Genomic DNA, 14,892 nt, shown 5'->3' with positions numbered 1-14,892 from the left:
CGATGATGACTAAAAGGGCAATGTGGGATAGGCAAATCTGGTTGGAAAAAAGGCTGCTTGGACATTCAGGATGTTTCCGAACAAGACTGTCATCTCCTGGGTCAATGTCGAGCAACCAATGTCCTGAACCGCTTGCATGTAGGGTTGGGTCCGCAGCTTCCAGTGCACCTTATGATCTGCCATTTCATCCCTCACCTGTTGCTGCAGGGCTTTGCAAGTGTGAGTAAACAGTTCCATGCAAACAGCCTTCCTGCCATCAAGCATGGCTCCAGAGAGCCACCATATGGGCAGGGGACAAAGCCACTGCAAAACTTCTAGAGAGGAACATCATCATGTACCAGAAATAAGAATTTTAGCCTATCATTTAAAAATAGGCTCTTTAGTTTGTCCTCTCACAAGACCCATGAGAAAGTTCAGCAGCGTTTCTGACACAAACCCATTTTTCATTTTTACCAGCACAAAGAGAGAATAAAGTGCCTTTACTGACTCTCTGCTCATTATTATTTGAACAGAAGGCCTAGAGAGGCATCCACTAAAGCACTTCACCTCTTAAGATGATGACTTATGCTATATTCTAGATAGCAAATGGATCTTTCTGCAGTGGTCCAAAGGAAATTCATCATGTTCCTATGACTCACTGGCTCTGCTCTCTAAGCTGTGATCTTTTTCCTCTGGAAAAGCTACCCACCTCATTTCACAAACACAGAAGCCAAATTTTCTGCTCAGCAGCTCCTGTGCCTCGTCTTTGGTGTCTGCTTTCCTTTTTCTGGAGTCTTTTGGCCATGGAGGATGGCAGATTTTGGTTCTCATACCACTACCCCGCCCAAAGACAGGAACTGGGAAGACAACGTGCTTGGGAAACGCTCATTTTGCCCTAGAAGACATCTGTTGAAGGAATTCCCTTTTGAATTGCTGCTAGCTGGTGTGCTCCTTCCACGCTAACCTGACCTCTGCTGAAACAGGGCTGGACGGGGGATGGAGAAAGATAAAGAACTGGGAACAGTTAATTCCTTCCCACACACACCCCAGCTATAAATTCTATACACCCCTTGCAGCCTCTCTTCCTGGGATGCAAAGAGCAAGAACAGTGACCCTGTTGTATTGTGCAAAGTCAGGAAATGGAACCTCACAATGAGAATTTCACTGCTGCCATCACATCATTTCTTTCCTTTAGCATCTCTGGTGATAGAGTGTGGAAATGGGAGGTTACAAAAGCACAGGTAAGCTTTTCCCATGCTTCTTGCCAGAGCAGCTAAGGAAAACAACAGGAGGCCCTTTCCTCTCTTGTCTCACCCAGGCACTCATCCTGCCAGCATCACAGAGCAGCTAAGGCCTTTATGCACATCTGGAGGGGAAGACCTTTTACTGGTCCTTTATTCTGCATGGCTTAGCTGCTGCCTTTTGCTTCTCTCAGTGTTCAGCAATTATTAAGATGAAACTGCACAGAGCCAGGAAGGAAGGTGATAACTACAAGAAATCTTAATTCCAGCAGTAACAGAGTACCATGTCTCCCATTTAGATCTCCTTTCACATCATGCAGGACTCTCTAAACTAAGGTCTCAAGCAGGGTGTTAGAAAGCAGCATTGCAGTATGAAATGTATTTCCCTTGTTTCAACATTTTACAGCTGAAATATTTAAGTGCGGCCTTTCAGTGGGGCCAGTTTCAGAACTGCTACAGAAGGGAGAAGAACCTTGGGGATGGTCTGAGTGAAGCCTGCAGCAGGGAATGGCACATGGGTACACGTGGCTTACCTGCATAAGGAGGCGAAGAGGTTTTCCATCCTGCTGCTCCAGGACTCTGAACTTCACACCAGCTGAAATGAAACAAAACAAGGAAACCAAATCCATGGGGGGAAAGATCATGCCATTTGCTGCTCAGCTCTGCTGGCTGAGCACTGATTTCCTAGAAATGGAGCCTTCAGCCTCTCTTGATTTGTGAACCCTTACACAATTTTCAGCAGGAAGCAGAGATCCTCTTTATAGTGGTTTTAAGCAAGACAAATTATGTGTTTCTCCATTAAAAGCAGCTTGAAAACACAGTCCTAAAGCTAGAACAAAGCCTAGAAATCAGCCAGCCAGGCCTAATGATGACAAAGGGACTGGAAAAACCTTTCTCTTTTCCTGAACTTCTATACGAATGGGGACTCCACATAAACAGAAGGCAGAGAACTCGCCTCGAACTTGTGCTCATGTAGCTACAGCACATGTGCAAATCTCTCCCTCTTTCAGACTGAGGGAGGAAAGGAATGGCCTAGAGGCATTAAAAACAGCTCAAAGCAATCACTATTAATCCCAGCATTCAGATGTTTTTAACATGCTAACAACCCCATCAACATCACATTTATATTTCCTCTTGGATTTCCTATATTCCCAACACTGTAAAGATAAATAGGAAAGCTTTGGATTCCAGCAGTGATATAGAGCACATGAACATTTAACACAGTGTTTCAAACAAAGGTAACAACTAAGACTTGAGAGGCATTTTGCTTTGCAAGGTCTCAAATTCCTTCATAGAAGTAAAACCAATCCATCTTCTTCAAACCCGAACCAGCCAATGTGTCCCTATTATTCCTTTCTACAGGTAAGATGATGAGGCAAGAGTAATAAAGTGATCTGCACCAGATCAAACAGTGGCTCAGGAGTACACATAGAAACAAAACTCTGTGTGAGCCCCATTGTTATAGTATCTATGTTACTCTTCCATATTCAAAGCCGAAACTTCTTATCATTTTCTTCAAGCTTTGAATTAATTAAAACCATACAGTTTACTCCTAGGAGAGAATGCTCTTGTCTAGCAGAGAGAACTGGTTTAAACCCTCTCCCCACATCATAAAAGTGTTTTCTGTATAAGAGAGGAAGAATTTATCTGCATTCTGCTGCACCATATTGAAACATGGGCTTTCACAGTGGCTTCAGAAAGATGTTTGAGTGCCCTGGGTCTCAGTAAGTAAATGTGCTGGATGATAAAAAGTGTTGAAGGTGATTCATTGAGTTTTGGCTAAGAAGAAGTGTCTAACTCATTCCAGCAGCTACTCTTCAGGCAGGTAGTGTGTCAATGAGAGACAGAAACAAGTGGGCACTGAAGTTTCAGGTCCATCAGAGCAGAAAACCTTGCTTCTGTCAAGGCCACACACTTCCCTTCTAGATCTGCAAGCCAACAATCTCTTAGATTATTTAATTGTTCAAGAGTCTTAAACGTCTAAGAAAATACATGCACAAAAAGGCTACAAATTTAGTTTAGAATGACCTGTGGATTACTACAAAGCTCAGGAGTCTGCACAGAGAAAACAGGAAAGCTCAGTCTACTGCAGATCCCTCTAAGAGAGGAGTCCTGAACTATTCCATGATCGCCATCCAACTCCAGAGCTCAGGGTTATGCTTCTTCTGTACACAGGAGAGGTCAGGACATGAACCAATTTGCTTTGTTTCACCTGTCAGTGCACTAAAGCAAGCTCACTGGTTGTTTGGACTCAGTAATCATGGAGACACCACCAGGACAGGTCCTACAGAACCATGACAAAACTGGCCCCCAAATCTGTGATGTGACTATTGGGAAAGAGAAGTACAGAGAAAATGAACTGACCTCTTTGTGATCAAACAGCATGTTGGTAACTTGTGTGTGGGCAGAGCTTGAAACCCCTGAACCTTACTGCTACACCTTACTTCACACTATGAATCAACACCACCGTGTACCCATCCTAAACAGGGTGCCATCCCTTGAGCTGTGCAGCTCAGAACTCTTGCAGAGAGGACATCGGCTTTGATATATGTACAAAAGGCTTTTTAAAGTCCAAAGTATTTCACGTCACATGTGTGGAAAGAAAGCGTGGATTTTGTTTCTGGCGTGTGGATTGATCATTCACCTGTCCTGGCCCAGGCTTCAGCAATGTAATTTTGTCAATTCAGAAACGGACTCAAAGAACTTGGAGGCCACATGCCATGGCTGACTTGAGTTGAACTTAAACACTGCAGTAACCCCTTGCTGCTGGGAAAAACTATCCATTCATGTCAGCAGAACCATCTTAAGAGTGCCTGTAAAATCAGCTGCCATAACATATGCCAGAGCATGACTGATTCAAGTTCTGAGTCCGAACAGGGAGGCAAAACCTACGCAGTGAGGACATCAAGTGATGTGCACTCTCTAAAGTCCTTTGAATGTGATTCAACTGTTCCATCTGTTACCACTGCAATGGCATGTTTCTGGGGCAGGAACACAGGCTGCAGACATTCTCAAGAGATGCCTCCTCCTCCTGCAGTGTTCTCCCTTCAGATGCTCGAGGAACCAACAAAGAAAGTAAGTCAGGCAACAAACTCAACTGAGAAGACAATCCTTTGTCTGGCTGGAGGCTTACTACCCTGCAGTAGGTAGCTGGCTGATCTAAGACCGATGGGAATATACGGCCTTACATCTCTCAGTGGCAACAAGACTTCCTTCTACCCTACAACCTGCTGCTTAATGAGACAGTTGTCATCAGCAGCATTTCCTTTTCTCCAAGACAGCCCTGAAGGGTTAAGAAGTTTCTGCCAGGAAATTCATAGGAACCTGCTGAAGGCACACATGGAAAAGCAACAGAACTAGTAACATGGCTCAGCTATTCCATGAACATCAAGCCTGGAACTTCTCTGACTAGTCTGTATTTAGTGATGGTCAAACTCTCTGATTTTAAATTCTTGCTTCATGCTCTTTAAATGGACGTGAGATAATAATACAGTGCTTGAATTTCACGAAATTAACCAGTTAAACCCATTCAAAAAGGACCCTTTACTCTGGTGGCAACCATGGTTGATGTTTACCAAAAGTGGAAAAAAAATTACTGGTTTCAAAACAGTGACAGATTAGAACCAAAGAGAGAACAATTATCTGAAATCTGTAAAGAGCTCTGAAGTTAATCCAAACCCCTCAGCTCAGGACTTCTGTTAGTCAAGCCAGCACAGTGCTGAAGCTGTTCCACTGATTCACAGCCACCGTAGATTCAGCCCTCTGAAACAGCAGATTTTCCAAGTGGTTTTGTAATTTGGCTTGTTTCAGAGCCCAAACCCCAAGATAAACAGCATGTTTAACCTCAGAACTTTAACCTGACCCACTACTCTAGAACTGGAGTTAAAAGATGAACTCATTTATACCGTGCTTGTTTGGATGTTGAAGTTCTGCATGTGCAGTGCTGAAGGACTTACCTGCGAGCCTGTAGGGTCTGCAGAGCCGAAGGAGGATTGAATAAAGAGGCAGAGAGTCAATCAGGTTCACCAGCAAGTAGATGAAGCCTTGCACAATCACCACCAGCAAACGGAGCTGCAGAGAAACAGTTTAGTAAGAAACTCTGGGACAAACAGAAGATGAAGCAGCTGCAAATTGGATGCTGGAGAGGGACTCTTCATTAGGGACTATAGCGATAGGACAAGGGGTAATGGGTTTAAACTTAAACAGGGGAAGTTTAGATTAGACATAAGGAAGAAATTCTTCCCTGTGAAGGTGCTGAGGCGCTGGTACAGGCTGCCCAGAGAAGCTGTAGCTGCTCCATCCCTGTCAGCATTCAAGGCCAAGTTGGATGGGGTTTGGAGTAACCTGGTCTAGTAGAATGTGTCCCTGCTCACGGCAGGGGGTTGGAACTGGATGAGATTTAAGTTCCCTTCCCACCCAAACCATTCTATGATTCTATGAAATTCACAAGCTCATGTGCAATCTGACATTGTTGAATGCTAAGATAAATGTCCTGTGGTAAGCAAAAGCCTCCCAAAGTGGGTCAGATGTCTGGAAGTGCTGGGCAGCCAGATCCTGCACAAGGTTCCTTGACAATCTTAGCTGAAGGGTTTAACTGGAACAAAGCTCGTATGGCTGTAGAGGCTGTGACTTGCAAGGACCGGAGAGCTAATCAGCTTCCAATGGTCATAGTCTGAAAGGGAGAATTCAGGCTTCTATTACTAGTCACCTCCATCACTGTGTGCCAGTGAATGTAAATTCTCTCTCCAACACTGAACTGAAGCAGCTTATTTCTGCCTGAAGAAATCCCATGTAGAGCATCTAAGCAAGAGCACAGCAGCCAGAAATTAGCTTCCTGCTCAGTGTGCTCTGTCCCCTAAGTAAAGCACCTCCTTTTGTCAGACTGCATTTACTTTTGCTGCCAAGCTCATCTGAAAAGAGAGGGCCCAAAAAAGGGCTTTGAAACCATGTGATGGCCACTGTCTGTGGAAAATTTTGCTCTGGCAGGCCTCAGAGAGGGGCAGTCATACTGGGGGAAGATGAGAAAACTAAAGAAGCCCAACCCTCTGAGCAAAGCCTGGCTGAAAGCATTTAATAGAGCCAGTTAATTCCCTGAAAAAAGAAAGTTCTGGATCAAACTAGATAGGCCATCACCCCAGGCATGGGAAGGATTAATGATTTCCAAGTGAAAGAACAGCTTGTCCACTGACCAGGATTTGCTGGGAATTCCCTTCGTAGAAACAGAAATGCGTATCCTGAATTCCACTTGCTTGGCCTACGTGGGCTGTGTGAGAAGCCTTCCTGGGACACCCAGACAAATTTATATCCTCTTTGTGGATGACAATAAATGACAAGGAAACCCTTATTTTAAGATCTCAGAAGACAGCATATGATTAACTTCAAGGGTTAAATCTTACCAGGGTAAACACCAAATAATAGAGTGCAGTTGTAGGCAGGAGGAACAGCAGGATTGTGAATAGCAAAGTGCCAATAAATAACTAGGGAAAAAAAAGAAACACAATTATTAGGGAGCAATGGCAAAATAATATAAAAGAGAAATAGAAGAATAGGAAACTGAGGTAAGAAAAGTTTGCAAGGCTCCTTCACATCGTTTTTTTCCTCCCTGTGTGAATAATGCTGTTACCTTAGAATCATAGAATAGTTAGGGTTGGAAAGGACCTTAAGATCATTCAGTTCCAACCCCGCTGCCATGGGTAGGGACACCTCACACTAAACCATGTCACCCAAGGCTCTGTCCAACCTGGCCTTGAACACCATCAGGGATGGAGCATTCACAGCTTCCTTGGCCAACCCATTCCAGTGCCTCACCACCCTTACAGTGAAGAACTTCCTCCTTATATCCAGTTTAAACTTCCTCTGTTTAAGTTTTAACCTGTTACCCCTTCTCCTATCTCTACAGTCCCTAATGAAGAGTCCCTCTCCAGCATCCCTATAGCCCCCCCTTCAGATACTGGAAGGCTGCTATGAGGTCTCCACACAGCCCTCTCTTCTCCAGGCTGAACAGCCCCAACTTTCTCAGCCTGTCTTCATATGGAAGGTGCTCCAGTCCCCTGATCATCCTCGTGGTCCTCCTCTGGGAGGAGAATATTTTCAGTACTCCTTCTCTCATTGGGCCTTTTTAGAAGGCTCCCTATTATAGGAGTATATTTAGAAAGATAAATAAGCTGGATCCTGATTTTTACCTTTACACACAATACTCAAAGTTTCCTATTTCAGGCCAGCTTCCTTAGGAAACAAGACTTAAATTTGCCCACTCCCTATCCCATGAGTTTTAGAGCCATTGCTCAGTTTTTACCAGACAAGTGTGTAAGGGTACAAAGAAGCAGAAATTTGGTAGGGTATTTTGTGGGGAACTGAGATGTACTTTTGTTCCTCCTTGTTTTAATACCTGGTGAAAAGCTGACAAAATTTGGTTGCTAAATACTGTCAGCAGCAGGACTTCTGCCTCTTTCAATGATGGATACTGGGAGAGAGAAAAAAGCTGGAGATACTGGGGTGGGGGAAGCATCATTTTGAAGATGGAGAAAAATCCCTAGGAAAGTAGGTGTCATGAGATCCACTGCCCACAGAAAGAGTTATTTACTCTGGGACAGCCCAGTTGGCATAAGTCTAGCTAATTCCAACTAGGAGAAATGCATATTTATGACAAATAGGGATCTGACTCTTTAGTTTTCAGTCACCTCTTCCAGAACAGAGACCACAGGAACACAGGGCACTGCAAACAAACAGATCATGCTCATGGTATATTAGGAAAGAAAATAACCCAGAGAGCCATGTCACAGAGGTGGATCAACATCCCGGCTTCACACACGTAACCAAAAATAGATCACAACCCAATCCATTCCCTTCCCAACAGTTGTTCCTCCTTCCTCTGTCACTCCACTACAGTTTATTAACATTTCCAAAAGTCTGTTAAAGGTCTGCCTTGAATGTCCCTTCCCAGCCAGGACAACAACATCATTCCCATTGGCCTCCAGAGCAGCAGGATGAAGCCTGAAGTGCCAAACCAATTCTCCTCAAAGAATACAGGGACCAAGCACTGACGCAAACAGTGTTCCTGGCACAGTTTGGCTTTTCGTCACCAAAGAAACAAAAAACCAGCTCCTCCACTGTGGTGTGAGAAGGTTGAATGGAGCAAGAGGCTTTGGCCCTGGAACTCACCAAATATTACAGTATTATTTTAGTGATGTTTGCAACTGCTGGCATGGAGCAATCGAGGCTTTGCTGAACTCTTACTTGGAATTTCAGAAATTAAACAGAGCTCATAGCATTTGGCAAAATCTGCTGCTCAAGGGAGAACGTGGGGGCCCGGCTCCAGCACAACGTGAATGGAATGGGGCCTTTGAACAGACACGGTGGCACGTCTGTTACTGTGGCAATACTGCTGGGCTCCACTTATATGCTGCTCCCTTCAAAGAAACCACCCCCTATGCTCAAGCTGTGAGCATCTGCAGCACCACAGCTCACCAGGGTGCCTGAAGGTGCTCAGCACCTGCTAGAATTAGGCCCCCTGAAAAGGCAGAGCAGTGCAGGGCTTGCTGCAGAGCTGCAGAGCACGAGCATTTGGCTGAAGCTCTGTGTTCAGCTCTGGGACAACCACAGAAGAGGAACACGGAGCTGTTGGAGTGAGCCCAGAGGAGGCCACGGAGATGCTGCAAGGGCTGGAGCAGCTCTGCTGTGGAGACAGGCTGAGAGAGCTGCGCTTGTTCAGCCTGGAGAAGAGAAGGCTCCTTAAGGGGGAGACCTTAGAGCAGCTTCCAGTGCCTAAATGGGCTACAAGAAAGCTGGAGAGGGGCTTTGGACAAGGGCCTGTAGGGAATGGCTTTAACCTGCCAGAGAGGAGACTGAGATGAGATCTTAGGCAGAAGTTCTTCCCTGTGAGGGTGCTGAGGCACTGGCACAGGTTGCCCAGAGAAGCTGTGGCTGCCCCCATCCTTGGCAGTGTTCAAGGCCAGGTTGGACTGGGCTTGGAGCAATCTGGTCTAGTGGAAGGTGTCCCTCCCCGTGGCAGGAGATTGGAACTGGATGAGCTTTAAGGTCCCTTCCAACCCAAACCAGTCTGAGATTCTATGAAGATCCACAGATGCAGAGTGCTGGGGGATATGCTTATTCTGGGCATCACAAAGCCTCCTGTGGCTCCTGTCTCACCATTACCTGAGGTAGGATAGGACTGTACTGCCCATGGGCAGCATCCTGCAGCGGTGCTGCAGCAGTACCTGGTCCAAGTCATAGGAGCAGGAATCCACCCGCTGCCGAAGGACATTCCACTTCTTCCCACGGAACAAGCGCCAGAGCGATGACAGGCCGTAAATCTTCAGGCAGTAGAGCCTGCACAAAGAGAAGATACTGAGCACCAATGCTGAGAGCTACTGAGCTTCCACACAAACTTCTCATCACTGCACCCAGTGCCCACCTGCTTACCAGCACTGCAGAACTTGGGGCAGTAAAAGAAATCATGCCAAGAATAACGCACATCAAATACTAACGGCTCAGTCAACTGTGTTTTGCTGCCCCTGGCACGGGTAAAGCAGGCTACTGCAGACAGTCCTGGACCACTGGAGGGCAATGGCCATGCCATGCCCCATGCCATGCAGGAAGGCTCTCCCCAGCGTGGCCCCTACAAGCAGCAACAATGACCAGCCCCATGCCATCACCTCCCCACAGCAAAGGAAGCAGCTGCTTATTCCCCTGAGGTCACCTCTGTCTCTGCAGTTTAGGTCTGCCCTGTTCCCTTTGCTTCACACCCCTGCCATGGCAGGAGTGGTGAAGGTCTTGCCCCACACTTGAGTCAATGCAATTCAATTTTGCGTCCTCAGCACTGAGGACTGGAGCCCCTGCAACTTCTTTAGTAAACCACAGCTTCAAACATCCTTAAGGGTGGGAAAAGATCAGCTAAATGATGCTCTGAGGGCTGGAGTGCCTCTGCTCTGGAGACCGGTTGAGAACTCGGCTTGGTCAGCCTGCAGAAGAGAAGGCTCAGCAAGAAACCTGGAGAGGGGCTTTGGACAAGGGCCTGTAGGGACAGGACAAGGGGGAATGGCTTTAACGTGACAGAGGGGAGATTGATGATCTTAAAGGTCTTTTCCAATCTGTTTGATTCTATGAATCTGTGGGTCAGAACAGAAACTGAGAAAGCCTGAGCTATTAAAGCCACAATGGTTAACCTGGCTAGTTAAGGCACAGAGGCTGCTCAGATTTCAAGCCAGCGTTGTGAAAGCAGAGGCAAGGAGTCTTATCCAAGAGAAGAATCTGGTCTGAGGAATACCAACTGCTTCAAGGAACTGGCAGGGTGCCCTCAGCCTGGCAGGTACCACTCTGCACTAATCCCCAGGTGGGAGGGTGCACAGGACATCTCCAGGTTGCTGGTACACACCTGCCCCATGGCTCTGACTAAGGCCACACTCTCCCCACTCACCCTGACATGACAACAAGCAGTGTTCCTGCCTTAGCTCCTGCCCCACCTCCCCCTGGCTGCCTGCACACACATGCCCGCTCTCCTTTCACTATGTGCTTTGTTTCAGAAGGGGATTTCAGGCTTCATCAACACCTGAACCAGCAAATTCTTCTGGCAGCTGCAGGAACACAACGTGTTGTGGTGGCTGCATTGGTGTGGGTGACTGCTGTCCACTCCTGGCTCCCCATAGCGGGCATCAGGCACAGCATGGACAAGTTGGTGCAAGGTAACGGAAAAGCAACCAGCTGAGAAAATGCTTTCCCTCTATACAATTAGGAGCAGACAATGACACTAAACCTGCCATCTCTGCTCCGTGATGCAGACAAGAGCCTCTGAAGCAAGGCAGGGGCAGGGACTTCAGGGCTTCTCCAGAAGTACAAGGCTTCCCCTTTGCTCCTCCTCTCCTCCAGCTCCCCTGGAAACTACTGAGCAGGATGAAACTGCTATAAGGTTGACTCAAAGGGATGGGTGAACTGCTTTCATGTCCTCTGCCTGGCACATAGTTTCATTTTTCCAGGTCACTACCACAGCAAATAAATATTTAAACACAGAAGAACTGAAAGGCTGCTTGTACAGCTGTGGCCACATTTCTACATGCATAAAAGAATGCAATAAATTAATTGCTGGCTAAACTCTGAATTCAAGAGAACTGCACCAGGAGTGAATGATCCACAAATTAAAGACATGGCCTGAGTGTTTGCAGAACCACAGATTGGTTTGGGTTGGAAGCATTTCTATGGCCTCCTCTGACTCACTCAAGCAGGTTCTTCAGTGGCACTTCTCTTCAAACAAGCCCAAGACACATCAGAGAGATCACCTCACCTGGCTCCATAGACATAGAAGCAGTAGATGTGGAAGGTCAGAAGTGCAATGATGTCGGAAAGAATGCAGAGAGCCATGGTCAGGCCCAGACAAGCTGACAGACCCACATACCAGAGGATCATCTCAATGAATGGGGACATCAGGTGTATGTAGCCTAGTGAACATTGCAGAGTATCAGTATTTGACTGAGATAACTTCCTGTTAACATTCTCAAAAGACTCTTTACCCTCCACCCCCCTCCCCCCCGCTCTAGAACATTGCTCCAGAAATCATAGCTACGAAAATGTGGAAGTAAAACTGGCAAACTCCTTTAGATCATAGCCACAGCTTCTCTGGGCACCCTGTGCCAGAGCCTCACCACCCTCCCAGGGAAGAACTTCTGCCTAAGATCTCATCTCAATCTCCCCTCTGTCAGGTTAAAGCCATTCCTCCTTGTCCTGTCACTACATGCCCTTCTACAAAGCCCATCTCCATATTTCTTGTAGGTCCATTTTCTGTTTAGGAAGGCCAACAAAACCTCTCTTTCACCCCAGGTTTGTCTCTGGGGAGCAGCTCTGTGAGGAAGGGGAGAACATGTTTAGCTTGAAAGGAGCTAAACAAAGAGAGTCACCTTGTTCCACATGTGATTTACTCTACTAGATTTGTGTTCAGGTTCCTAATTACATTTTTAACTGCACACATCAACCTTCCCTGCAACCATCCCTCTCCTTTTGCTGTTCCCACACAAGCCACCCCATATGGCTTTTGTCAAGTAAACCAGATCGGAGGCACAGCCTCTTTCATCACTGAAGTGGAGCATAGTCATAGAAACAAGACGATACTTGATTGGTGAGCACTGTAAATCAGTAAAATAACTAAGAAGTACATGTCCATCATAATGTACTCCATCAAGAGGCTTATCAAGGAGAACAGGGGTGTATTATTTCAAGGAGGGACTTGAAATTAGAAAACTGCACTAAGCTGAAGGCAGCACAAAGGTTGGTATGTGCATCCTGGGAGCACACTTCTCATCCCAGTCCTATCAGCTGCCTCTTATATGGCAGAGACCACAAAAGCCTAAATAAGACTGAAAGCCTTCCCTTGGACACTCATCACTAATGGCACAGAGAAGCAAGCTCCATTGTAAGGTGCACTTCTTGCAAAACATCAGTATAAGCACTTTACTTAATATGCATGACTTCCCTGTGTGGGAATCCAACCTTGGCTTGAGTTTCCACAGCAGGAAGACTCATAGACAAGTCTGTACTTGCAGTAGTGCATTTTGATTCATTATCCACCTCTAGGCAAACATTAAACACTCGGGAGAGAAGAGATGAAAAGGGAGGCTGAAAAGTTAAACTGCACTTACTTATCCAAAGATGGATGTGGTAAAGGAAGAAGCGTCCCAAAACCTGGTCCAAAGCTCGGTTCATTTTCAGTCCAGCTGGAGCTCCCATTAGCCACTGAAGTAGGTCCTGGAGCTCTTCAGCTACATGCTACAAACACATGGAATGCACTGAGATGAAAGACTGCTGCTGCACTGAACATGTCCAGTGCACTGCACATGCTGCCTCCCAGAGTGTTCTTACTACACCCTTCAAGCCAATGGGAATAAAAGGCCAAACAACTACTTTACAGACAACTAGGTAAATCAGAAATGCACCATTATTGCTTGTTTACTGAATCCAAATGTAACAGCAGAGAGGAAGCTGAACTGCTTAAATGGTCTCAGTGCTGGGAATATGAACCTAGTGTTAGTTTATTGCCATCTCTGGTAGGTGGCCAGTAGGATTTCTTGGCGTAATGAGAGTTCTTGAAGTAGATGGCAAATGCTGGTGCCCAAATCAAGTTGTTTAGAGAGTCAGCTGAAAAGTCAGAACTGAGCAGGTAACCTATGGGTCAGGCTGTCAGGATTTTAAGAGTGGAAGACAGCAGTGCACTCCTGGGCAAAAAAAAAACTTTTTTTTTACAAACAAATAGAATCCCAGACTGCTTTGGGCTGGAAGGGACCTTAAAGATCATCCAGTTCCAACCCCCCTGCCATGGGCAGGGACACCTTCCACCAGACCAGGTTGCTCCAAGCCCCATCCAACCTGGCCTTGAACACTGCCAGGGATGGGGCAGCCACAGCTTCTCTGGGCACCCGGTGCTAGCGCCTCAGCACCCTCACAGGGAAGAACTTCTGCCTAAGAGCTCATCTCAGTCTCCCCTCTGTCAGGTTAAAGCCATTCCCCCTTGTCATATCATAACCTCTATGTGTTTACAGCAGGGTAGAAAACACAATTATACAAATGTATTTAATATGTAAACAAACTTTCTCAAAACCCTGTTGTGTCCTGGGCAAGACTAACCATGCTATATAGCACTGCTCTTGCCTACTACTGCCTTGTCTCTTGATAGAGAGATACCCACAGCATCTCAGTAAGGAAGAAACCCTCTGAATAACTGAGAAAAAGGCCTTATTTCCCTTATAAACCTCCATCCCTCATTTGAGGATGAAAATAGCTCTTCCCCAAATCACTGTGGGCTTAGACTCACAATTTCTGGTGATTTCATCCAGGCTGATGTATTTACTGATTTTCTCTTTCCATCCCACTCCTCTGCTGGAGGTCCCCCTTGCAGTGGACAGGGCAGAAGATGTGGTAGCTCTGTTCCTTGGTAGTTTGCACCTAACCTACTCACCGAAGCTGAAACCAGCGGTGAAGTCCATTGACCAGGCTGTGACTGGGGTAGCTGAGAGTGGGAACCTCCAGCAAACAGCTGGGGAACATACCTGGGAGAAGTGCCCTCTCCCACTGACCCACATGAACAGGGATTGGGAGTAAAAGCTTCAACCTCTGAAAATCCCACTTATGCTGCTTTATAAATAGACTGGTTTTAATATTTAACATGTTGGACTGGTAACTTAGAAAAAGCATTTGGGGATTTTAATGAAATATTTAAATGCTTGAAAGCAGCAAGGCTGGGCTTCAGCACTGAGTACTTCTGGAGCTGCCAGTCCCAGAGGTGCTACTGAATCCTGACAGGGCACAGGAAGGTGCCCTGGCTTGATCTTGTTTAGCAGGGCAAGGCACTTCAAAACAGAGTCCAAAGGCATAACCTTGCAGGAAAACCAGGCTGTTTTCCTGCCAGATATCTTAGGACTGATAAATAGCAATCAGAATCAGGAAAGGTGACTGGGAGCCCAGTTCTCCTGTTGCAATCATGAACATGAAGCCAGTATCAAAAAATAAGATGCAGTGAACAGGAAGCATTTCATAAAGCCATGTAAGGACATTACCAAATTGGAGACTGAAGCTAACAGATGAGAACACTGTGGAAATAATTTCTTTACTGTCATGCTCTTCTGTCTAGTCTCCGTATGCAGAGGGTCTAATACTGATGGGACATGGACGGAAAAGGACAAAGTGCACTGCA

The 14,892-nt window shown here is 46.2% G+C and overlaps 1 protein-coding gene across 5 annotated transcripts in view; it reads right to left on the bottom strand.

The window, feature by feature from the left end:
- Positions 1-14,892, bottom strand: part of PIGQ (phosphatidylinositol glycan anchor biosynthesis class Q) — a 32,904-nt gene that overhangs the window by 3,027 nt on the left and 14,985 nt on the right. For 4 of the 5 annotated variants that reach the window (XM_057408008.1, XM_057408006.1, XM_057408010.1 and 1 more), the window contains 6 exons: positions 12,845-12,971; positions 11,497-11,650; positions 9,437-9,548; positions 6,617-6,697; positions 5,177-5,291; positions 1,754-1,815 (listed from right to left, as the gene is read on the bottom strand). In XM_057408008.1, coding sequence (XP_057263991.1) covers positions 1,754-1,815; positions 5,177-5,291; positions 6,617-6,697; positions 9,437-9,548; positions 11,497-11,650; positions 12,845-12,971 — 651 coding nt within the window. Of the gene's footprint in view, positions 1-1,753; positions 1,816-5,176; positions 5,292-6,616; positions 6,698-9,374; positions 9,549-11,496; positions 11,651-12,844; positions 12,972-14,892 lie in introns of those variants that run through there. The other variant, XR_008972024.1, reaches the window with a different exon arrangement.

Source organism: Pezoporus wallicus, unplaced genomic scaffold, assembly GCF_028554395.1.
Source record: "Pezoporus wallicus isolate ANWC-B61680 ecotype Strahan unplaced genomic scaffold, APGP_CSIRO_Pwel_v1 contig_4012, whole genome shotgun sequence".
NCBI lineage: Eukaryota > Metazoa > Chordata > Aves > Psittaciformes > Psittacidae > Pezoporus > Pezoporus wallicus.
The sequence above is the reverse complement of the archived record's forward strand: the minus strand, read 5'-3'. Positions and strand labels throughout refer to the sequence as shown.